Source organism: Bactrocera oleae, chromosome 2 (genome assembly GCF_042242935.1).
Source record: "Bactrocera oleae isolate idBacOlea1 chromosome 2, idBacOlea1, whole genome shotgun sequence".
In the NCBI taxonomy this organism is placed as follows: Eukaryota; Metazoa; Arthropoda; class Insecta; order Diptera; family Tephritidae; genus Bactrocera; species Bactrocera oleae.
In genome coordinates, this window is record NC_091536.1 from 65,698,300 (window position 1) to 65,722,312 (window position 24,013).

Genomic DNA, 24,013 nt, shown 5'->3' on the forward strand with positions numbered 1-24,013 from the left:
ATGGATTATTGTCTAAGGCAACTGTACAATCTACGAACATATTGTTCAGATCGGACCGCTATATCTTATAGCTGCCATACAAAATGACCGATGAAAAAAAGCATGGTTCAGCCGAAGTTTTCTCATTTTCTTGATCAGATCGAAGGTGCAAAAAGTAGATTGTCGCTAAAGACTAAGTACTTTCAGTATAGAATTTTGATCTCATCGAAGATGCACAGAGCTCAGCTTCATTGAAAACAATCAAGCTATAATCAGATAGTGAATGTAGTACAAATTTAAGTTAAGCCGACAATTTGGAACACCCGAATCCATGTACAGATTTTTGAAACTTAATTAATAGTATTGGTGATTTATTCGACTTCGACTTCTTTTTTTTTTGCTAAAAAATAACTATTACATAAGCAATATACATAACTGACGTATATAAATATTTCTCTATACACAAGAGCGACCTGAAAACTACTTAAGCTATCAAAAAAAAACCAAAATTTTTAGAATATTGTGTGGAGAATACGGTAGATAGGGTAGCATTTGATCAATATGGCATTTTTCCTGGCGGTCGAAGCATATTATGCCTCACAGAAAGCGTTGCCCATAACTTTTCCGGCCAACAGGACAGTTTTCGCATTTTTCTTAGCAGGTTCGACGGGTGGCATCCGATTACGATAGTTTGAAAATCTTTCAGGCCTTTCTGCTTACTTTCACATATTCTCATGGCATTACCAACGTCCGATATGACAATCCGTGTTAAAATACTCAAGCCCTTTTCTTCTCTATATTTTTCTAACTGCTCTAATTGATTTCAGTGACTTGGTGGACGATTTCAAGTGCAACGATCCCCTACACTTATGTTTGAATCCAGGGAATTCAGTAAAGCTCTTTTCAAACCCTTTAATTTGATGAGTGCAGATATTTAACTAAGCAATATTCGACTTAAAACCGCCACTCATATCATTTCAAATTATTTCTATAATAATTTTAATTTTTGCCGACTTTGGTTACAGTTAAATTAAGTATTTGGTTGCCTAGTTAAACGTATTAAGCGAACATATTAATAATACGCAAACACACGCACACATGTGTAATTTGTATAAAGGCAATTTTATGTTCGGTCTAAACCAACTTCAAAGTCAACTAATTAATTTGAATATTTCATAAATATTTCGATGCAAAAATTTTTTCGGTAATATTTTGTAATAAAACTAATTACGAAAACGCCACTAACTATTGCAGGCAGCCAACTGAAGCACAAACACAAACGCGCCCACACACAGCAACACATGAGCTAGGCTTAAGCTTACAAAAATATTAAATTTGCACATGCACAGGTACATGTATGCTTGTGTGTCTGTGTGTTCATTGTAACATTTGATTATTAACCAGCTGAGCGCACCGAGTTGTTCAGTGGCAATGTTTGCTTGATTAGTTGGTGCGTAAATTGCACTTGATTTGTGAAAATATGTATGCACTCGTTCAAACACACATGAGTGTGTGTTTTTCAATATTTTGCCAATGCAAATATTTTAGTTTCGCCATTGCATTTGTATTTGCTGCCACTTCAAATTAGCAGCTTACAGATATGGCAAAGTGTATTTGTTGCTGTTTTTGTTAAATTATGAATTGCCGAAAATAAATATAGACAGCGTTGGCTTTATTTTTGTAACTTTTGACCGTCAATGAAGTGCATATTAGCCCGGTTAAAAATCATTGGGTTCAATTTGAAAACTCTCGTGGCGTTGTAAAGGTTGTAGAAATCAGCAAACCAACAAAAAAAAATTGCCAATTTTGGAGATGCGGGGTATCGATCCCCGTACCTCTCACATGCTAAGCGAGCGCTCTACCATCTGAGCTACATCCCCATATTGTCATTCCGTTGTTACCGTTATTTGAAACTGGTCATTGCCGTAAACCTAGCTTTGCCTGATTCAACCCGCAAATGCATCATTTCGATTGATATTTGTTAGTTTTGTAATTAAAATGCAGACGACGTGTGATTTTACAATAAAAATAAATACATAATATAACAGTCGCATAGCTGTACTTTAACAGAGCATACTGGCTGTGTGCCGAAAATCAATGGTTGCTTTTATAATTATTCTTTTGGATCTTAATTTTTACTAGATTTATGGCCCAATAGCTGACCCTATTTGTGGATCATGGTGAGCCAACACACACCACAGTTTCAAACGTATTCCATATATTCGTAATATGTTACACGGAGTGAAATAGTTTTCGTCATATCTTTCTAATACCAAAATCTGTTGAAAACAATGAGGCGAATTTGTTTTCGAATGTTGATATATCCGTGCAAACGATAACTAGAGGAAAAACTTTTTTCTGGTTGTTTTAATCTCTTCAGCTTCCTTTACTGAATAATCGATAACTTAAAAAATAAAACTTAGCACAACTAGTATTCCTTGTATCTGATAATTATGGGAAGGGAACTCCGTTCAATACATATACCATATTTTACTTATCCTGTATACCTAATTAAAAAAAGCTTCACATTATAACTAACGCCTCTACCAATAGGCATAACGTGATTTTGACAGTTCGCGGCGGACATGTGTGTTTACGAATTTATGTCAAATTTTGTCTGTGTGTTCAGTAAGGTTCGCCATTTCAAAACTTCACGTTTCACTTTGGTACAATGCTTGGAAATTCTCCCAGATTATTTCGCAAATTCACGTTCTCCCGAAACTCCAAAAACCCGAAAAATCTTCTTCTCAGATTAGGCAAATTTCTTGCTTAATGGGGTGAGTAAAATTCTCGTGTGGTTCAGAAAACACAATTAGTGCAGATTATGAAATGGCGGCATCATCATAATTCTTTCAAAAAAACAGTTAGTATCTATAGCGAGCGTTATAACACGAGGTCACATGTCATGTCACACTAATCATGGACACATTACGTGCAAATTTTATCGATTCGTAAATTCCGAGAAATGGCGCGGTCAAACGGCCGCCAAAATCATACAATTTAATGCCTGAGCGAGGTGAGTTCAAAGGAAAAAATTAAGTTTGAATTTTCACGCGCTGTGTACATTCGATTAACGATATTTTTTTTTTTTTTTATAAACGGACACATATGTGCTTGCATTAGGAGCCAATTTCGATTAGTAGCTTTTTTTTGAGTGCTCTTCGACTTTGTTGATGTGAATGAAATGTTGACTGTGGTATTCGATGAGTCGACTTTGTCTCAAAAAAGTGTTTATAAGTGGTACGCTTTACAGAAGGCCGAGAAGATGTTGATGACGATGAGCATCCTGAAGGTGCGACCACGTCAAAAAGCGAAGAAAACATCGAAACAATGAAAATAATTGTTCTTGAAGTCGAATTTCAATTTACTCGATTGTTTTGGGCATGAAACGTGTGGCAGCGAAGTTTGGTCCGAAATTGCTAAATGCACCAGCTCTCACATCAATACTTATTCGTGATTTGTTGCCCAAAAACAAAACCGTAATCATGCCTCAACCACCGTATTTACCAGATTTGGCTCCCTGTGCTTTTTCCTATTCCCAAGACTAAAGAAACCAATGAAAGCAGAGCGTTTTGCCACAATTGATGAGATCATGTCAGAATCGAAGAAAAAACTGATGGCCATACCGAAAACCGCATTTCAAAAGTGGTTCGGGAATTGAAAAAAAAACGTTAGCACAAGTGTATTATATCCGAGAGGGATTACTTTTAAGGGGACAAAATAGAAATTGATAAATGAATAAGTACTTTTCAAAAACATTCAAAATTCACCTTTTCCTTTAAACACATCTCCTCGACTATTTTTTCAGGGTATGTTAAATCAAAGTTTACGCCAATCAACCAGCAAAGCTCGAGAAGCTCGAAGACAACATTCAGCGCACTATAGCCGAAATTCCAGCCGAAATGCTGCATCAAGATCCTCAGAGTATATTTATACATGTTTTAAGAATACACGGTGAATTATTTTTGAGTTATACGAGATCTCTGACGGAGCTAAAAAAAAGGTCTTTCACTGCTGCAGGGGTTCCGGCCTTCTCCGTGAATGAAATCTAAAAATAAAAAATTCTCGTTAAATATTATATATTATCCGTACAATGACTTACCATAAAAAAATCAAAAATTGACGTAATGGGGGCATTTAAAAAAAACTGGATTTTACCCCTCAGCGATAGGTCATTGTTTATAGAATTATTGTATATACAGAATTGAAAAAATTTCATGATGATCGGATCATTTGTCCTCGAGAAAAACACGTTTGAAAATAAACTGATTAAGCTAATCAAACTGAGCGGCTACTGTTTAAATGGTTGTAATTCAAAAACTATTTGAGATATCGAGTATATTATTTCAGTATATTACTTTTAAAGGTTTAAACTCTCGAAATATTGAAAAATCGATTTTCAAAATTTCACACTAGGTGTGTCACTTAAAGAAATTTTTTTACCAAATCTTGTTGAGTTTGGCCAACTAATTTCGAAACAATATACAAATATTGAATGAGTTTAGTATTGTCGTAAACAACGATACGAACAATTAACTGACAGCTAGCGATACATAACCGTCGAATAATACCCGGCATAGAACTTTATTTTCATAATCTCTATGAACCATTCCAATCACATCGAAAAAATTTGATCAAAAACCTAGTAAAAGTTAGGGTCCAAACAATCACGTATAAAAAATTCGATCAAAAAACTAGTAAAAGTGAGGGTCCAAAACAATAATTATACAAGTAAACATTGCTTATCACGTGCCTATTGGGTTTTAATTTGTACAGTTGGGTGACCGTTATTCAATATTCTCATTTCCATGCACAACGCATTTTAAGTCGCACGCCGCCTGCATTTTAATTGTCACAATAACAAAAACCAATCAAAATTATGCATTCGAATTAAACAAAGCTAGTCACTGGTTTACGGTAATGAACAATTCTAGATAACGGTAACAGTGGAATATCAACATGGGGATGTAGCTCAGATGGTAGAGCGCTCGCTTAGCATGTGAGAGGTACGGGGATCGATGCCCCGCATCTCCAATTTTTTACTAATAAAGGAAAGTATTGTCTTCAACATTTCCCAATATTTTATATGAATGATATGGTGAAATAAAGAATTGTGTAAAAATCATTATTTCGGAGTCATGACCCCCTGACCTTACTCGAAAAAATAAGTGTTTAAAAAAACTTAAGAGCAAAAATACTCTGAAGCTAATTTGATACTGTTCTATGGGATGAGTATGAATATTTAGACTGTTCTCTCGAATGTCTTTTACTGCAATATTCTCAACTTCGAACTTTGCATCCCAAATTTGTTAGAGGTATTATGTATAATCTCCTATAGTGAACCACAATAATTAAATTTTACTGCATGCCAAAAAAAAACTTTAAAAATAGATTAAGGTCTCGTATATCGATGAAGCATATAGCTATTGCCGCCCAAGAGAAAGAGATGGCTCGTTAGAGACAAGAAGCTCACTAGACATCTGGGGATTTGATCTACACATACAAGTACTTAAGGTCCCTGCCCTGCAAGAGCATGACTATTACCTATTTTTACGTTCCTAGTCTGATTATAACAAGACGAGAGATTCCCTTGTAAACCCTTTAATCGGAAGATTTTAAATAAGTCCAGTTAGTAGCTGATACATTTGATAATGTGATTAAGCACTCGCTGGAAGTCTTCAATCACACGGTCAGTTTGCTCAAAGCCAGTGTTGCTGCAACCTTCCTTTCGAAATAATTACTGTACTCTTCGGCCAACCACAAAGGCGCTCTGCTTGAAAAACGCTGTAGTAAAAATATCTGCAATAAAACTTATCCCTTAGAATTTTTCTCCTTATACTTTTTATACTCTCGCAACTTGTTGCTACAGAGTATAATAGTTTTGTTTACCTAACGGTTGTTTGTATCACCCAAAACTAATCGAGTTAGATATAGGGTTATGTATATATAAATGATCAGGATAAAGAGACGAGTTGAAATCCGGGTGACTGTCTGTCCGTCCGTCGGTCCGTCCCTCCGTCTGTGCAAGCAGTAACTTGAGTAAAATTTGAGATATCTTTATGAAAATTTGTACAAATGTTTCTTGGTACCATAAAACAGTTGGTATTGTAGATGGACGTAATCCGACCACTGCCAAGCCCACAAAACGCCATTAATCAAAAACACATAAATTGCCATAACCAAGCTCCGCAATAAGATATAAGACTGTTATTTGGTACATACGATCACATTAGGAAGGGGCATCTGCAGTTTTAATTAATAACTGGAAGCAAATGTTTCTAATACCTCTACCTACAGTGTGAAAATGGGTGAAAACCACGCCCACTCCCCATATAACGGTACTGTTAAAAAATACTAAAAGAGCGATAAACCAGACTCTAGAATGTTATGAGATGACTTTATAGTAACCGCGTTCAAAATTAGACAGTGGGAGTGGCACAGCCCACTTTTAGGTGAAAACCCATATCTTGGGATTTGTTAACCGATTTCAACCAAGTTTGGTACATAACATTCTTCTCATATTTCTATGCTATAGTGCGAAAATGAGCGAAATCGGATTACAACCACGCCTATTTCCCATATAACACCATTTAAAGTTCCATCTGATTTTTTCACTTTCCAGTATGCAAATCAAGCAAGAATGATTATATCGGCGTAAAACTTTGCGTGAATAATACGTTTAACCACCTTGTGACCAAAAACTATCTAAATTGAACCAAATTTGTTCAAGCCCCTAAATACTAAAATATCGGTCAACATAGAACAAGGCGGCAAGATCCACAAAGAAATCTAAAACGAGTATACCATTTGACTTTCCGAGAGTATAAAATGTTCGGTTACATCCGAACTTAGCCCTTCCTTACTGGTTTTTTATACTCGTAATTTTTATTAACTTTTTCTCAAGAAACTATACGAGCTTCACAAGCTAAAGTTACATCATATTATCTGCTTACTCCTTTCGTGCTTACTTGTCTACCGATAAATCTCAGACATGTTGAATCTTCATTACTCTATTAATTTCAAAACTTTGAAAGATTCGGAGCTGTCGAAGAAACAGACATTCTTTCAATCTACTACAGGATGTAATTGAGAAGTTGATGATATCAGTGACGAACTTGCAACACTTTTATGACCCCAACAAAATCTAAATCTCATATCATAGTACTAACTAACCAGTCATTCTCGGCGGTCTTACAACATAGTTGAAGTGCTTCATAATTGATTTTAAGAGCCAATTTTTTTAAATTTTCGCTCCATATAATGCCTCAAAAATACTTGTTAAATCAATATTTAATTTTATTGCTAAGTAGATCAACAATAAGCGTCACTTTTCAGTGCTTTAAATACCAACCTTATGCCACACGCATACACAACCAACACGCGTCACAGCAATGCAAACGCACATAAACGAAGCCATAAAAGAATTACTACTAAAATCGGAAAAAATTTCAAGAGGATTAAATAAATCCCAAATCTGATAAAGATTTATTGCAATTACAACCCACTTCAGCGAACGCAAATGCCGGCAATACCATGCCACATATACCATATATGTGTGTGTATGTAAGTATATAAGTAGTACATATAAGAGTAAATATAAACACGAATCGAACCGCACACCAAAAGCATTGACATATTATATATGGAGTGGTATATATATATGTGCTTGTTGTAAGCCAACCAACGCCATTGTCACTAACCAGGCGAACTAATGTGACTAAACATATTTTACGTACCAGACTAAGCGACTGTAGTACTAGTATATGGCACATGTGCATATGTACGTGCAGATATTCTGATACAAAATATGCCACATACATATATACACATATGTATTAACATCCCCATATGCGTTTGCGGTCTCTCTTGTTATTAATATTACCTATATTCCAACGATAAACCAACCCGTCCCCCGAATCGACTGGCCATCTTTATATTGAGGACAATCGCTAGTTGGCATCTGACCATATCAAAATAATGGCATGGAATTTTTATTTAAGTAACTGTATCAGCACAATATCTTCAAGCCAAAAGAAACATACAGCTACAACAACAATGCGGAAAGATAAGGCAAAAAACTGATAGACAGTTGAAGGACGCCAAATAGTTAGGCGCTACCCGGAAGAAGGCGAAACAAATTATAGGCGCACACACACACCCCCATTCATTAATATCGTATTTGCACTGAGGATTTATTAAAACGTCAAGCTTCTTGTGCGTTTAATGGTTCTGTAAATATGGCGATACATAGATACATGTGAACAACTTATATATAAGGTCTAGTGAAAATACATCCATTATTTTTGCAAAAAATTAAAAGTTTTATTCAGCAAAATTATCCAATGCAACGTTTGCACTCTCATAGAAACACAGTCGATTTTCAAAAGTTTGTCGGGAAGCGAGTTTTTCACCAGCAAAATCCTTTTTTTGTAACCAATGGTATTTGAATGATATTAAATTTTTGTGCAATGTTTAGCTCCTGTTTAAACGAAACAGTACTAACATGACAGTCGGGCTCGATGATTTCTATAATTTAGCGACAATTAGTTCTCCAGAGCGTGGTACAGCCGTGACAACCAAATTGCCGGAAAGAAATCGACGAAACCAAAATTGCGTGTGATTTGCTGTTTCAGTATTAGTACCATAAACACTAATCACAATTTCAGCCACCTGGCTTTCTTATCTTTCTAACGCCATGTAGAGTACCCTAATCGCACTTACACAAAGTTAACACCATCTATTGAAAAAATAATAATTTTCTTTTACCAGACCTTATAGTATTATTATCAACGTGTTATGAAATGCTAGCAAACACATAAAATTTTATATGTACAATACTCACAATACTCGGCAGTTTAAATGAGAACTAATCACAAATTTGAATTAAGTGATATTTAGTCTTTGTCAGGTGTTTGACCGCGCTTTTGTTAAATTTTGCCAACAAGGGTCCCAAAAGTAATTAATGACTTTAACTCATTTCATTGCTTCAGCTCACTGTAGCTCAATTGAACTTTTTGCTGTCTTTGATTTGCCAAGCGGTAGCAAATATCACATCATTATCCTAGTGACGAGGGAGCACAATTTTAACCCCTATTTTTCCAACACTAGTTATTTTTAACTCTTCTCAAAAGCATATTGCCAAAAAATTGATTTTTATTGCACTTTCCGTTTTCTTATTGTTGTTGTATCAGTTATCTACAACTCTGTTTGAGGTATTGTAACCCAATTATCTTTAAAATTATATTACGGTAGCTCGAGAAATAGAATATTCGGAGTAATAATTTCATTCTCTTCAAGAAAATCAATAATAACACCGCTAGCATACAATTGAAACGTTCTGCAATATACAGTTGTGTGTGCTTAGTAATGATCTCCGGTACCCAAAACACCATTATTGAAGGTCATAGTAATCATATCACTAACACCACAGAATATGGAATCGAAATCAGTTTGACAACAGCTTATCCGTCGATATAACTTTAACTCTCACTTTACTTGTAGACACCTTGAAGTTCATCTTAATCATCTTCCCTTATGTATATCAAAAATACACCAAATGGCATAAATCAAGCTCTCATCACAACGAAGCATGCTTAGAATTATATAGACTTACTTAATAATGCCGGATTTGATCAAGACGTTATCTTGTGAACCAAAAATAATACAAGCCGACTCTATTCTCAAACAAAGTCTGAGGATTTCGGAGGAGGGCTCATCATGTACTTTACTGGAAGCGCCATTTCGGTCAACGGTAAATGCTACAGAGAGATGGTAAATAGTTTTAGTGACTTTCCATTAATGTTGCCAAAGTTTAGGGATTACTTTCAGCATTCAAGCTGACTTTGATAATCGACTATTCCTAGAAAATTAATATATCATAAGTAGTATTTGCTTCAGCTTCAGATACTGTTATCTTGTAGTATACATTTATGGTATATGTACACACAATACATATGTATGTCCCACCTATTAATTATTTCGCAGCCAAGCGTATGCAGCTTACAGCGATTCTCTGAGGCTTTTGTGTGGCAGTGCAAATGGTTTTACCCCTACAACAAAGGTAAAATCACACACTTAATATATTATCAGTTTCCCATACACGCGTGTGTACGAGTATATATGTACAGCTGTATTCCATTCATGAAATGCCTCAGCAATTGTATTTATTTATTGGTGTCTTTAGCGAACCATCGCAGATACCGTGACTAGCATTGCTAGCTCTCCAATTGCTTTTTAGGCTACCTTTCCGTTGTAATGCCGCGTGGCTTCACCAATTTCTTTCCTCTCAAATTGAGCTGTCAACTCGGGCGCACATTATTGCGAGTTGCTTCTAAAAGCTTGTGGTTCGTGAGCATGTCAATATTGTTGTTTTATTTTCGTTGTGGTTTCTTCTATTCTTTTTTAATGTTTATGTTGTTGGTCATTGTTTATTCCATTGTAGTTAGGCGCTATTCCCATTTAATGTTTGTCACTTGTAGCGCTTGTAATTGTTAAACTATAGTCGTGTGACAAATTAACACTCAACAATTTATTGCCCATCTTCTCTATGTGCCTCGTACGTGTCGTATTACCAGTCTTGCCAATCCACATGATGAAGATCTATGTTGGATTTCTAAAGATAAACGAGTATTTTAGCACAAATGTGACAATCGGTTTCCGCCTAATTTCATTCGCTTAACTTACAAGCTGTTGCTTCGGTATTTCCTTAGGGTAGTCTTCGAAGATGTTACTCGAAAACGCGTGTAATGTATGTGCAGTTTGCAGAGTATTAAATGGCGATGAAATTGAATAACTAATATTGCTGGAGAGATTCTGTATAAGACTGAGCGGCAGAAAAATCACCGGTCTGATGTTAATCTAAACTTTCGGAATTACCTCATATTCCTAACTCTAGACAATTGGCTAAATACATTTCAGACGAGAAAAGAAATAACGTTGATATAACTAGGGGTGAAGGAAATACAGACTACAAAGTTCACGTTGTGCCCGAAAAATATAAGAACAAAGGTTCGGGGGAAAATACTCATTGAGTATGTAATCTTAAGCGATTCAGACATTGAAATTGATATTTAAATATTAATGATAAAACGGCTTTTAACAAGATTTTACTTGTGGTTAATGATACATATGTTTAAAAGAAATACTACAGAATTCTGCACGATTGGTTTGCTGAGCGTCTTTCTAATTTCAAAAAGAGCAGTAAACGTTTATATTAATCATAAACTCTTCGAAACATAACTGAAGTTCAATGATAACATACCAGTTCTGGCTGAGCCTTAAAGAAAAGTATCTGTTCCTGTAACTCCTCATAGATTCTTTAGTTGGAATATAAAGACTTTTTACCAAATCCCAGCTTTATATCGCAGTTTCACTTCTCTCGTTTGTTAAACCTCACGACATGGGGATCCCTGACCCGGATGTCGGCAAATTATTGCAAGGCTTAAATTCATTTTCAACGATTATAAGATTCTAGAAGTTGCAGAAACCTAAGTGTATACGACAAAGTTGAAACAATACACAATCTGAAGAACCGCTGGATCATTACTCAAATAAGATGTCAATGATTTTTGAATGACTTTTCTCTGAAAAGAAAAAAATTTAAAGCCACCAAAGATAAATAAATAAATATAAGTATTCTGAAACTTTTAGGCCCACACACACTCAGATTACTTTAAATTGTTGGTATAATTCACTTGAGGTGACATGCAGTTTCTGAAAAAACTTGCTCTAACCTCAAAAAGAGACAATTTAATTTCCGCCACTTAATTTATACATCATGCAGCAGCAACAAAAAAGATATAACAAATATAAAAACCAAAAGCAATGTGTGATTTAGCAATTTAACATTTTACCACACATTCATGCTTCACTTGACTTTTGACCAACACGGAATCATGACTGACACACACACACACTAACTTATGTATGCGTATGAAGAAGCATGCTGTTCTCAGATTAGCGCCTGCTGTTGCCGCCTCAAAGGGCAACGGCGAAAGCATTAGACCAACATGCGGTAAGAGCAAAGTGTTTCGATTGAGGAAATCGAGCGAACAAGTGGCGTATTTGTATGCGAGTGTGTATATATATATATTAGGGAGGCCCTTAAATGTCGGAAGAATATTTAAATAGTCATATTAATCAAGACGCCTACCAAAGTTGGTCTATCGGAGACGATTAAAAAGTACAATATTACAAAAAGACTAAGATAAAATTACCCTTTCACCATGGAGACCCTTCCAGTCACTCTTCGGTCTCCAATCCTACTAAATTTCTACTAATTAGACTGAGAGCTGCTGCTTGATCTATTGTATCCTTCAGATTTTCCCCTGTGAGACTGCTATTTGTTTACAAACTTGAAAAAGTCACACGTAGAAATTTGAATGGAACGTTTATTTGATATTCTGGATATCCATATCTTCCTCATTTGACTTTTTAAGAGCCACCCCGATGTAAATTTATGTGGGAATATTTGAAAACACTACAAACTACTACTTGATCTACTTTTACCAAGGATATGTGTGTGCTTTGTGTGTAGAAATGCAGTAGCCAGCCAGGCACTTCAATGAGCATGTAGCGCCGAGTGTTGTGCGGAATTAAAAAGTGACTGCTTTTCAAAGTTTTCAACTGCTTTAAAGCGTGGTAAATGCCACACACACACGCACCGCTGAGTGCTGTTGAGTATGGGAATTTAACTGTGCGTGTGAATTCTCGCACACACACATACGCACTAACAAACGTGCAAGCGTCTGGGCAAGTGACTTGCTTGCGGTTTAGCTCCGCATCGGCCGAGTTGTGTCGGCAATATTTATAACCCGCCTGGGTACAGCAACACGCCTGCCATCACACCAATTTAAAGCCAACAAGAAGTAGGCGAAACACTGGTGAGCATACGTGTGTGTGTGTGAGTGCAAGTGTGCGGAACAACCACAGTTATATTTGCTAGTGGCGTGACCTGATATCGAATTACTTCAGTTTTAGTATCCTTTCGAATTGGAAAATGACTACATGACTGCGCTATTAGCCGCAATACAAAATTCTAAAGGCACACACACATATATACACACATGAAGAAGACATCGAATATGCGCGTGTGTGCTGGAATGGGCAGCAAAATCAAAGGGCGTTTCTAGCTTATCGCCTCGCAACGCAAGTGCTCTAGCGGCCGCACGCACTCGCACAAAGCCACACCATCGGGCGCACAACATACACAAGCTCACATATATTCACTGACGCTTTCTAATATTGAATGGCTCACGGAATCGGTTATGTTTATTTTATCAAGTAAGTAAATTGATTTGATTTCCGCCTAACAGGTGATTTCCGTAACACATTTTCGAAGTGATTGGCTTGGGTGTTGATGTGTGCATAACTACATATGTACATGTGTATATGTGAATGCGAGTGTGTATGTGTTTAGGTAAATATTGACCCACTATAAATATGCCTAACTTTATATGTTTGTGCGCTTCTGAGTGCTGCGTTGTGATTGAATTTTTTATACGCTGCTGAATTACTTATGCTTTCCATTATTAATATTTTAGTATGTTTGGTTGTGATTTGTTTTTGTTTCTTAGATTGTGCTCTGTTGATATAATATAAGTGCAATGCATCGACACTCTGCTAGAAATAGACAAATTGATTACATAAATTGGTCTCACGTAACATGATAGTAAAATATATTCGTTCGTGACTTTACCGTGCAACAGATTATCATGCTAAAATACACCTTCCACAACAATTATTCCTACGCAAACATCTAGATCTACTTCTTTATGGGAATGTTTTAATCTTAAACATAAATTAATTTGTATACCCTGAACAAGGTTTAATAAGTTTGCAAGGAAGTTTGTAACACCCAGAAGGAAACACCGGAGATCCTATAAAGTCTCTACACATATAAATGATCAGCTGAGTCGATTTTGCTACGTCCGTCAGTCTGTACGTCTGTCGTGGGTCTGTCCTCCTCGGTTTTTGAGAAATCGTTCTGAAATTTTGTACACATCCTTTTCTCTCCTGGAAGCTGCTCATTTGCCGGCCCCACACCAGACCACTAAAACATACATATACGTATGTAGCCGTCATACAAACTGAACGATCAAAATTAAGTTCTTGTATTGAAACCTTCTTATTTTTGAAGGGTATTCTGGCTTAAGTTAACAATTTGTTTTTGTTTTATACCCTTTTGTGTTATATGAAATGCATTTATGAAGGGTAATATAGGCGCAGCGTTTTTACTTGTTTTAAGTGTCTTCAGCGAGAGCGAGTTTCTGACATAAGAAAACTTGTGTTGTAATACTTAAGGGTTTTGGAACTGTCCTAAGACTTAAACAATCGATCCCATAACGTTATCAAAGCGTACATAAAGCTAAAGAAAAAATACCAACCATTCAAAACCATTTTGATATGACCGCTACTTTCGTCGCGATGTGAAAATCGTTATTCGTGATGCAACAGCATGTTTTAGTATCGACAAAACTGTTGACCTCCTGGACTCCGTGATGAATCTTTCGACAATATGCCAAAACGGATCGTCTTTTAATAGGGGGCTTGTGTTTCAGCATCTAGCACTCGCCATTACATTAAGTTACTTGGTTGTTTCCAGACTAAGAAACCTTGAACCAAATACAGCATGTTGTTAATGACGGAAAGGTTGCTGCCAGTATTTTAGACGTATGTATGTATACAGGAAATTATAATTGGTTCACATTGCTATCTTATTGCAGACAAAAAACACAACTTATTCTGGGGAGTTAAAAACGTGAGCGTAGTAACACAAGGTAAATTCCAAAATAAATAGTTGCAGTTCCAATAGTTTGCAAGCAGGTTGTCTATTCAACTTCAACTCGTGCTTCCTAGAAACACTATTCAACTTAAATAAACTTAGAAATATATTTTCTATTCTTCGCAGATTGAAAATAAGTTAAAAAGCTCTCAGAGAAAAATAATGCCCGAAAATTCTTACTTAACTTACAGAAAAATCACTACTATGAATTACTAAACAAAGATGTCGTTGTAAAACGTCATATCGAAAATATCAAAATTGATCTAAAATAAACCGACTTAGATAGCTCAGCAGCATATAGCTGCCATACAAACTGAACAATCGGAATGAAGTGCTTGTATGGAAAACTCTTTCATTTGACGAGGTATCTTCACGAAATTTGGCATGTATTATTATTTGAAGCATTAATCTAATCTCCGAAGAAATTGTATAGATCGGATGACTATAGCATATAGCTGCCATAGTAACTTAACGATCGGAGTAAAGTGCTTGCATGGAAAATTTTTGTTTTGACGAGGTATCTTCACTATTAGGCACAAGTTATTGCTTGCAACAAATTATTCTCCACAGCAATTGGTCAGATCAGATAACTTTATCATATAGCAGCCGTACAAATTGAACGTTCGGAATCAAGTTCTTGTAAGGGGCCTTTGTATTTGTGAAGGGTATTATAGCTTCGGCGCAACCGAAGTTAACGTTTTTTCTTGTTGTAAAAGGTTTATTAGATCACTCGGATTCATTCATCTATGAAAAGTAAAAGTAATTTAAACAAAATCGGAAAAAGAATTACTTTTGGCAACAGTTGCAACTCTGCGCACTCGAAACACTTACTTAACAGAAGCACGTACTTCAAATTATCTAAACATCGATGATAAAATATAATATTAATTACGTAGATAAATTTTAAATTTATTGGAAGGAAAAAATGCATTGCTTATTTAAACTATTTCTTAATTTTTTATGAATAATTCGATAATTACTTTATAATTTATATAATCCAGTATAAATTTTTTCAACCCTCTTCATTTCACCACATTCTTAACCGCTTCTACAACATCGGCGCCATTTTCACCAATATCATCATAATCTTCCCATATGTATTCGATAGTTGGTACACCAATATCATTTACAGGATTTATGAAATAATTACAATCACAGTTATAAGGATGTTGCAAGTTGAAACTGTTATAAGCAGGCGAATGCGGTGGCCAAGAGAAATGAGGATATCTGCGAAAGGGCGGCAGCATTTTCATTCGATTACGGCGTGACTTCAGCAATTTTCTCCTCAAATCTGATAAACCTTCAATACTGACAGCTGACATGACATCAGGTTTTGTTAGACTTTGTGCGTCTGCCAATTCCTTCAAAATTGCCGAATTCAATAACGCTTCACTGTGTGGAATGTCTTCACAATCAAGTGTCTTGAGACTTGCTGAAGAACGTTGACGATTTTTAGACTGCTGAGTTTTTAGTCCGCCATTAACGTTTTCATTGGTTCGATCTAATCCGGACTCAGACTCTATACCGGAGGCAGAGACCGGTAGCGTTGGGTGGAGCTCTGTAATAGTAAACAAATTTATTTTGTACCACGAATAATAGTATACTGCTAAGTAACTTTAATGAACTCAATCATTTTTGACGTTTTCATTTTTTGGTGGAAGAATAATAAATAATAATTTAGCCCAGGGACCTAATCCGACAGTCCGACCATGAAACCCAAAGCGAAATATTGTTGATGAAAAAATGTTTCACTGATCTATTAAAATCCTTAGTTAACTAAGGAACAGTTAGACCTCAACAAATTTGTAAGTGCTTATAAATAATAAGCCGTCGTTATGACACGATTCACTTACTAATTTCTCTTAGACTCATACCCCATGGACTGCCCCCAAAAATTCTGTATTTTATAACGAGAAGTACTTAAATCATAATTTTTGAAGCTCTCTACAGTGTATAGAAATTAAGCTTCGTAGATTCTTTGGATGGATAAAGAAATATAAAACGTTTTAGTTAATTTATTTTGTCATCAAAAAAACTTGTTGTATGTACTTTTTTTAATATTTAAGAGAGCTCAATAACTTGATGAATCCATATCAACTACAATCGGGTGTAGCGTCAATTAATCACATCACAGGAATTTACGGTATTTTCAATGTCAGCCCCTTGACGCTCAATGGAGTTTACTGCCTTATTGTGACGAAAATCGGGTATACCGAAAAAATTGGCAAAGACTAATTTTAATTTTAAATTTTGCTGTCATCGTTAATCAAATTAAACCACCTCCTCCCCTTCCTTTTCCCGACCTCAGATCAACAGTTAATTATTTTTCCTATCGTTTTTTATCTTTCTTTTTTAATTTGTTTCATTTTTCTTTGGCTTTTAAAAATTTATCTACCTTGGTCTCTCTTAATGTACGAAATATCAATTATCAGATAGGTAGATCTGTAGTCAAAATGTTTCTACGAATATATTTGGATATAAGCTAAGCTTGTATATACTAAAATTTTTTTGTATGGTAACTTACTCGATAAAAGGTCTTTTAATCCCTCCTTAAAACGTTTTCGCGCTTCCGGATCATCGTTTCTTGTGGCGGAAATTTTCGATTCTAAAAAAATTGTTTAAAAATGTTTTTCAAAACATTAACTTCAGAATACTTTTCACACTTATCGTTTCACTCACTTTCTTGCTGTTTAACTCCATCACGCACTTTCACATCCGACTGCACCGCCAGCAACATTCGATGCTTATGATCGTAAATTTTTCCGCTATGCTCACTTTCCGATTCATGCACAACATCGGTGTTATTCGGCAAAAGCGGAAAAGCGAAATTCGTTTCATTGAACTGTGAATCTGTTTGGGGACTTCTCTTTGCTGTTCTTGCGAAATTCTTTACTGCTGGTGCGACAGTTGTAACAGCAACGGGTTGCCACTTCGTTGGCTGTTGCAATCTTGGAGCACCAAAAGTTGCGCACACACAAAGACAACACAAAACGAAGACAAACTGAATCACTTTCATGCTGATAATTAATATCGCGAAGACTTCTATTATTTTCTAACAACAATTCACAAACAAAATTAACAATTACAGTTGGCTGCCGGCGCACGTCTTAAGTCAACAACAAGTTGAACGAGTTTCTTTGCTGACAATGTGACAATTCACATCTTTACTCTGCTATTTATGGTGATCTATGGAAATTGTATACGTGATATGTTGGCGATTTTCTAAATCAAAGTTTGACTTATGCCAAATGAGACGATGCTGATTAACAGTTGAGTCAATGGCCTGAATGGGTTTCTTCACTGTTGGCAGATAGTTTTTTGTCTATTTATTCTTATGTAAAAACGAAACTTATTATTGAAAGCTTATCATAATGTCTAAAAAGTCAAAAAAGAACTTCTGACCACCTACTAGTACAAATTTTGCCACTGCTTAAGAAAGAGAAATACTGTTAACCTTCAGAATGTGTAATCGCAAGTTTTCCTTTTCATTTACTTCCTTAATCTTTTGGTACGATTATAATGTATAGTATAATTTTTTCTACAAGTAAGTATGTACTTATATATATACCATATAATATTTGTGAGCAAATATCATAAATGTATTTTTAAATGTTCCCTGTCTACATACAGACATTTTTAGAGTTCTGTACATTAGATCGTCTTCGTCTGAATAGAATGGTGGTTTCACGCGCATGTTTTCCATACCGCCTTGTTGGACACGCCTGACGCTTGGAAGATTGTACGCTTGGAATACGAGAGGAACCGAAAATTCGCGAATTATGCTTGAATATAAGATTTAAGGGAGGAGAGCTTGGAGAATATCTTTCGTATTGTTCACACTCCAACAATTGTGCTCATTTACGACTCCATTGATCTAGTAAAACGCCTCTTTGCAGATTTGTGGAAACGAATATTGTTGCATCGGTATAAGCCTTTTGATAGTAATTTGCCAAAGTCCACCAAAAGAACAACCTATATATACATATGATTTGTCGATCTAACTTTAAAATGCTAATAATAGACCGCTGCGTCGTTGTTACTTAAATACTTAGCCGAGCATTTCCTCTTGTTAGCAAAGGGTCAAATAGTTCCAATGAGTTTCAAACCGATCCTGCGAAACAGGTCGATGGATTTGGGGAAAGATTTCGAAGGAAATAACTTACAAATTGAGACCTAACATTATTTACCTAAAGACTACAACTGTTATAATAAATTAGTTTATAACAAGCCCACCTTTTTTCGGCTACGTTCCTCGTCTGCGACTGCTTTGACTTTATTGCTTTTATACTAAGTACTTATTACATTTTATATGTCTTGAAAAGTGTTTTCAGCGGCCTCAATCCCTTATTTGGTACAACGAAATTCACTAGCAAGGGGCATCTATGGTTGAAAAGATGTTTTAAGTGTGGGCTTGTAAGTTTAATGCATAAATTTCCAAAGCCATTTATTATATGGTAGTAGCCGATGTCTAATTTGGGCAGTGACACCGCCCTCATTTAAGTGAGACTCCATATCTCGGGACCTAATCGACCGATTTTAACCAAATTCGGTAGGTAATATTATCCTGACATTACTACCGTACAGCGCGAATGGGTGAAATCAGACAAAACCCACCCCTACTTCCCATATAACACAATTTTAAATCCCATGCCATTCTTTCACTTTCCAGTATACAAATCAAGAACCAGTCAATGTATCCGGTTAAAACTTTGCACGAATAATGCCTTTAAGATGTGCCACCTTATGATTAAGATTAATTGTACAAGTCGGAATATAGGGATTCCAGCACCTATTGCGCACTTTTTACCGGTCAACCTGTCAAAAATATTATTAAAAATTTAAAAGAATTTTCCCGGAAGTTTTTGCATGGGATATCTTATATCATTTAGTATATGAAGTTATAAAAATCCTGTATAAGATTTGAATACTTCTATATAAGTAAACAACATAAAATCCGAATATCTTTGACTTTTCTTTCAATGAGAAAACTATTAAATAACGAGTTTAAATTGTCTGATAATTTAATCACTCTAGAAATTGATTTTACAAGTCCATGAGAGCCAAGATGTGTGTTGACTTATAGTTCATTTATTTCAGTGACGAACACACATAAAACAATGAGACATATTTTCAGCTTATAATTAATTTATATTTATGGTATTTAATATTATTAAAATCAATTATGTAATATTTTAACCATTTAAATGATTATGTATAAACATTTGTATATGTGCCGATCAAACTAGAATGAATATTATACAACTTTTATCAATTAATTCTCTTCGGAGCTAAAATTTGTCCAATCATTATCAAATTCAGAATCATGCTCATAGTCTAAGTCACGAAAATTGTTCAACGAATATGGCAACTGCCGAGATTTTTTAGCCGAACCTGTTCTCAGCTTCGATCGTTGACGCTTTCGTGTGTTTTTTGACGAACGCGTTTGTGAGTACCCCACCTTTGTTTTAACTGGTGCGATAGGTTGCCTCTTTTGGTTTTGTGGTAAAATTGAACTTTCCATTAAAACTACACGTTCGTCTTCTATGTCCTCGCATAAAACCGGTTCAATATAAGTAATCGACTTACGTTGCTCCTTCCGTATGAGCCATGGAAATGTGGGCTGCACAAATTGTGGCAAAATATTTACACACTTTTTCGTGGGTTGCAGATCTGTTGGGATTTTGGAGAAATGAACTTTCAAACATTTTCTAAAATGTCTCGGTTAGAAACACTTACTTTTCAAAATTTCCTTGAGCAACGTTGCATCAATCTTTAATGTCTCATTTAAAGAATTATTATCCGCATTATTGGAAATAGTTGGGGATTGGCCTATAGTAAAAGCATTTTTAAAAGTTTTAATACTTTTTTTTATAATAATGTAGAGCAGCAACAACAATTTACCTTGTTGTGGATCCTTAACATGCCGTACATTCACATCTGATAGGACAACCAGCAGTATCTTATGTTTCTGATCACTGTAGCTGGTGATATTGCTATTGAAGGCGGTGCTGTTTACTGTTGCATTGTTGACCACTGCCGCTAAAGGCGTTGAGGTCACAGTTGGCGCTAATGTTGTTATAGAAATAATTGAACCACTCACTTTATCGCCAAGTTCAAGCCTCTTGATACTAGGGGCTCCGTCAACAACAAAGCTCCAGTGGAGACAAAAAAAGCCAAATAAAACAAAAAACGCTTTCATGTCGGTTCAAAAAACGAACTGTAGTTCTAATATTAGGAAACGCCGCACTCCTATGTTGCAACAAATGATTCTTTCAATTAAATTGCAATTTGCAGTTCACACTTTGGCTATTTATAATTTATTTTCGGTTTCTTATACGTGATTTGTTTGGGATTTGAGAAAATGTACTATTATATAAACCAACGTCTTGATAATTACGCTGCCAATGGCCTGTATGGTGTGAGCAGCAGCTCGTTTTGGTTGCAAACACTTTTTGCTTATTTACAATTTATTACTTTTATATTTTATGTTATGAAATAATGTGGTAAAAAAAATCTAACATGTATTTATATATGTATGTATACATAGGTACAAGTATATGCATATAGAAATATTTTCAATTGAATTCATATAAATAATTTATACAGTGGTACTCAAGCTGTACCCACGAAGTTTCTACAACACACTGCCTTTCAAACTGTTGACTGTGAAGCTTTGAAAGCTTTTCAAATGAACAAAACACAGTTTTCAAACATTTATAGCCCAACAAACAATTATATGAAAACCAGAGTTAATCGGTTAAAAAGTGGATAAGTGTTATATTCCAAATACATTGAGTAATGCCGTTAGAGGAATTCAGAAAATATATACATATGTACATTTGAGAAAAAATAATCGTAAGTTACTTTCTAGAAGACTTCAAATTTACTTATTCCTTTGGGTAACCCTGTAATTGTCAATAAGAAAGGTTTATTTATATATACCGTGCCTCATTTGGCGGGCTTACATATAATTGTCAGCTTTCGAAAATGTTAAACGTAGACAAAATATTACTAAAATTGCTTCAGTATGTATCAAATAAGTTTGGATTGTATTTAGACTGCCTGGTCCTAAACAAGTCCTTAGTACATTAAATATCTGATAAACTTATTATGATTTACATATTCTGTAGAATAAGGGATTTGAATGTGAATTATGCTAGTATTTTCAAAAATAACATTTCTGTTTCTTCTCTTCCATATAAATACCCTGAGCAGAGTATATTTAGTTTGTCACGAAATGTGTAACATCCAGAAGGAAACGTCGAAGACCCTATAATGTAATGTATGTATATATGTAAGTGTTCTTCTCTTCCATTATATACGCGAACTACTTTCTCAGTTTTTAAGATATCGATCTGAAATTTTGAACACATTCCTCCCCAAGAAGCTGCTCATGTGTCGAAATCGCCGATATCGGGCCACTATAGCATATAGCTGCCATCCCAACTGAACGATCAAAATCAAGTCTTTCCATGGAAAATTTTTTAATTTGACAAAGTATCTTCACGAAACTAAATCAAGACTAAAATCAAGATTAAGATCTTTTTCTTATGCTGTAAAAAATGCTCCTGGTAGTATTATAGCTTTGGTACAGTTGACGTTTTTTTTGTTTTAATTAACATCGATTCTTTAAAATGTCGTATATGTTAGGTTAGGTTAGGTTCTATGGCTGATCCCCAAGATAGGAATCACGCTTTGACTGCTTCAGAAGTCCTTTAAGAAGCCGAAAAACTGCCGTGGTTGGTCCTTATTTAAGAAACGCATGTTACTCGAATTGCAAATGTTTTTTGCCTTGATCTCATGAAAGCGCCACAGATTTTTAACCTTACCGACAGGATGATGATATAACCCAGTCATCTATTTGTAAAACGCTTGAGATAAATTATCTTGCAAGCTTATCAGATTTTCAATGTCCTGAAATTCTGCTCTGGGCAGGCAACATGAAGTAACCTTTTTTACCAAAATTTGCTTTAGAGTCGAACACTATACGTTTGATGGCTATCATCACTTATCGAGGTCTAGAACCATACCTATATTGACCAATCAGTTGGTTATCTATAGTCATTTATCATAGGAAGATGATTGCACAATAATCGGAGGAGTAACTGGATTTCCCTTTTTGTTAATTGGGCAAAGTACATTTAACATCCAATCCGCAAGAATACTGTCTGTATAAAAGCTAAGCTAAAGCATGCATTTTTGAACACCTTGTCACCATATTTGAAAAGCTCCATTTTGCTGCTTTTAGCTGTGCTCTAACTACTCTAACCTTCTAACGATAACGGTTTTAACAGCAATTTAATAGTCTTTGTTTAGTATTCCCCTTTCTCTCTGTCTTCTTCCATTATGTTAGATAAAGGCGATCGATTATCGAAAATACCCATTCTGATATGAAAACAGACAACAAAATTCATTAGAAAAGTATGGACTATAAATAAAGACAATATGTACCATAAGTGCTGTAAATAATACTATGAATTAATTAGCTTTTTACAAGGAGGCACACACATTATCTGCAGTTTTATGTTAATTAAAAAACTCGCAATGGTAAAACTTCCTGAATAAGACTCTTCACTGCTTAATCATTCAGGCTATGCTACAGTCGAAATCTTCTACTACTATTTTTACATTTGCTTTAAGAAAGTTGGATGACGCTATTAGTTGAAAACATCAGACATATGAAGGAACTTTATTTTCTGATAATTATGTCGAATTTTTTAAGTTATCTAACTGCCCTCGTAGCTGAGGATCAAGCAAGAGCAAAACACAAGCTAATAAGAAAGAATAACTTTTACAACGTCAACAACTAAAAGTACTTTCAGTAACGTTTTTATTATCGTAGACCTCGAAAGGTAAAAAATTTCACTTATTTAGTTTTACAACGATCACCTTATGATGTATATACATATGAGTATATATATATGTATATTATTGTATGTATACTATTGTATATGTACACAGTATAGATACTTTTTTCTTTGTCACCTATATAGTTAAGCAATTCAGAATGAAGTTATATACATACAGGTGTACGTGTGGGTGTATTTTTTTTAAGAGCAGACTTTTAAAAAAACTCGAACGTGACAGGCACAAATAATCAGTTTCGCATTCAGTCAACAAAAGTTGGTCCAAGCAAATTCCTACATACATATGTACGTATTTTTCAAAGGTAACAATAATGATGGAAATTTAATTTATGTATGGGGATGTAGCTCAGATGGTAGAGTGCTCGCTTAGCATGTGAGAGGTACG

The 24,013-nt window shown here is 35.2% G+C and overlaps 2 protein-coding genes and 2 non-coding genes across 5 annotated transcripts; 1 reads left to right on the forward strand and 3 right to left on the reverse strand.

Annotated features, from left to right (window-relative positions):
- Window positions 1-1,786: 1,786 nt before the first annotated feature.
- Window positions 1,787-1,859, reverse strand: TRNAA-AGC (transfer RNA alanine (anticodon AGC)). Its single transcript has one exon. It is a non-coding gene; the product is annotated as a tRNA-Ala (tRNA).
- Window positions 1,860-4,940: 3,081 nt separating this feature from the next.
- Window positions 4,941-5,013, forward strand: TRNAA-AGC (transfer RNA alanine (anticodon AGC)). The gene has a single exon. It is a non-coding gene; the product is annotated as a tRNA-Ala (tRNA).
- A 10,636-nt stretch (window positions 5,014-15,649) lies between these two features.
- LOC106615106 (uncharacterized) lies at window positions 15,650-17,895 on the reverse strand. The gene is made up of 3 exons (XM_014231167.3): window positions 17,441-17,895; window positions 17,286-17,366; window positions 15,650-16,319 (listed from the first exon to the last, which is right to left on the reverse strand). The coding sequence occupies exons 1-3, from the start codon at window positions 17,775-17,777 to the stop codon at window positions 15,784-15,786; spliced, it is 954 nt and encodes a 317-aa protein (XP_014086642.2). The 5' UTR covers window positions 17,778-17,895; the 3' UTR covers window positions 15,650-15,783.
- Window positions 17,896-19,990: 2,095 nt separating this feature from the next.
- Window positions 19,991-21,222, reverse strand: LOC106615107 (uncharacterized). 2 transcript variants are annotated; one of them, XM_036361737.2, is made up of 3 exons: window positions 20,663-21,222; window positions 20,498-20,590; window positions 19,991-20,431 (listed from the first exon to the last, which is right to left on the reverse strand). In XM_036361737.2, exons 1-3 carry the CDS (start codon window positions 20,958-20,960, stop codon window positions 20,034-20,036), a joined length of 789 nt encoding a protein of 262 aa, XP_036217630.2. In that variant the 5' UTR covers window positions 20,961-21,222; the 3' UTR covers window positions 19,991-20,033. The 2 variants fall into 2 exon arrangements, with proteins under 2 accessions (XP_036217630.2, XP_069961535.1); XM_070105434.1 differs by having other exon boundaries at window positions 20,498-21,222.
- Window positions 21,223-24,013: the final 2,791 nt, after the last annotated feature.

What these genes read in the sequence shown, in the direction of transcription:
- LOC106615107 (XM_070105434.1), bottom strand. Translation starts at nt 20,960, where the DNA reads ATGAAAGCGTTTTTTGTTTTATTTGGCTTTTTTTGTCTCCACTGGAGC. An exon ending in GCTCAAGGAAATTTTGAAAA is followed by an intron (nt 20,432 to 20,497) that starts GTAAGTGTTTCT and finishes AAATCCCAACAG; the next exon opens with ATCTGCAACCCACGAAAAAG.
- LOC106615106 (XM_014231167.3), bottom strand. Translation starts at nt 17,777, where the DNA reads ATGAAAGTGATTCAGTTTGTCTTCGTTTTGTGTTGTCTTTGTGTGTGC. An exon ending in TGGAGTTAAACAGCAAGAAA is followed by an intron (nt 17,367 to 17,440) that starts GTGAGTGAAACG and finishes CAATTTTTTTAG; the next exon opens with AATCGAAAATTTCCGCCACA. An exon ending in ATTAAAAGACCTTTTATCGA is followed by an intron (nt 16,320 to 17,285) that starts GTAAGTTACCAT and finishes TTACTATTACAG; the next exon opens with AGCTCCACCCAACGCTACCG.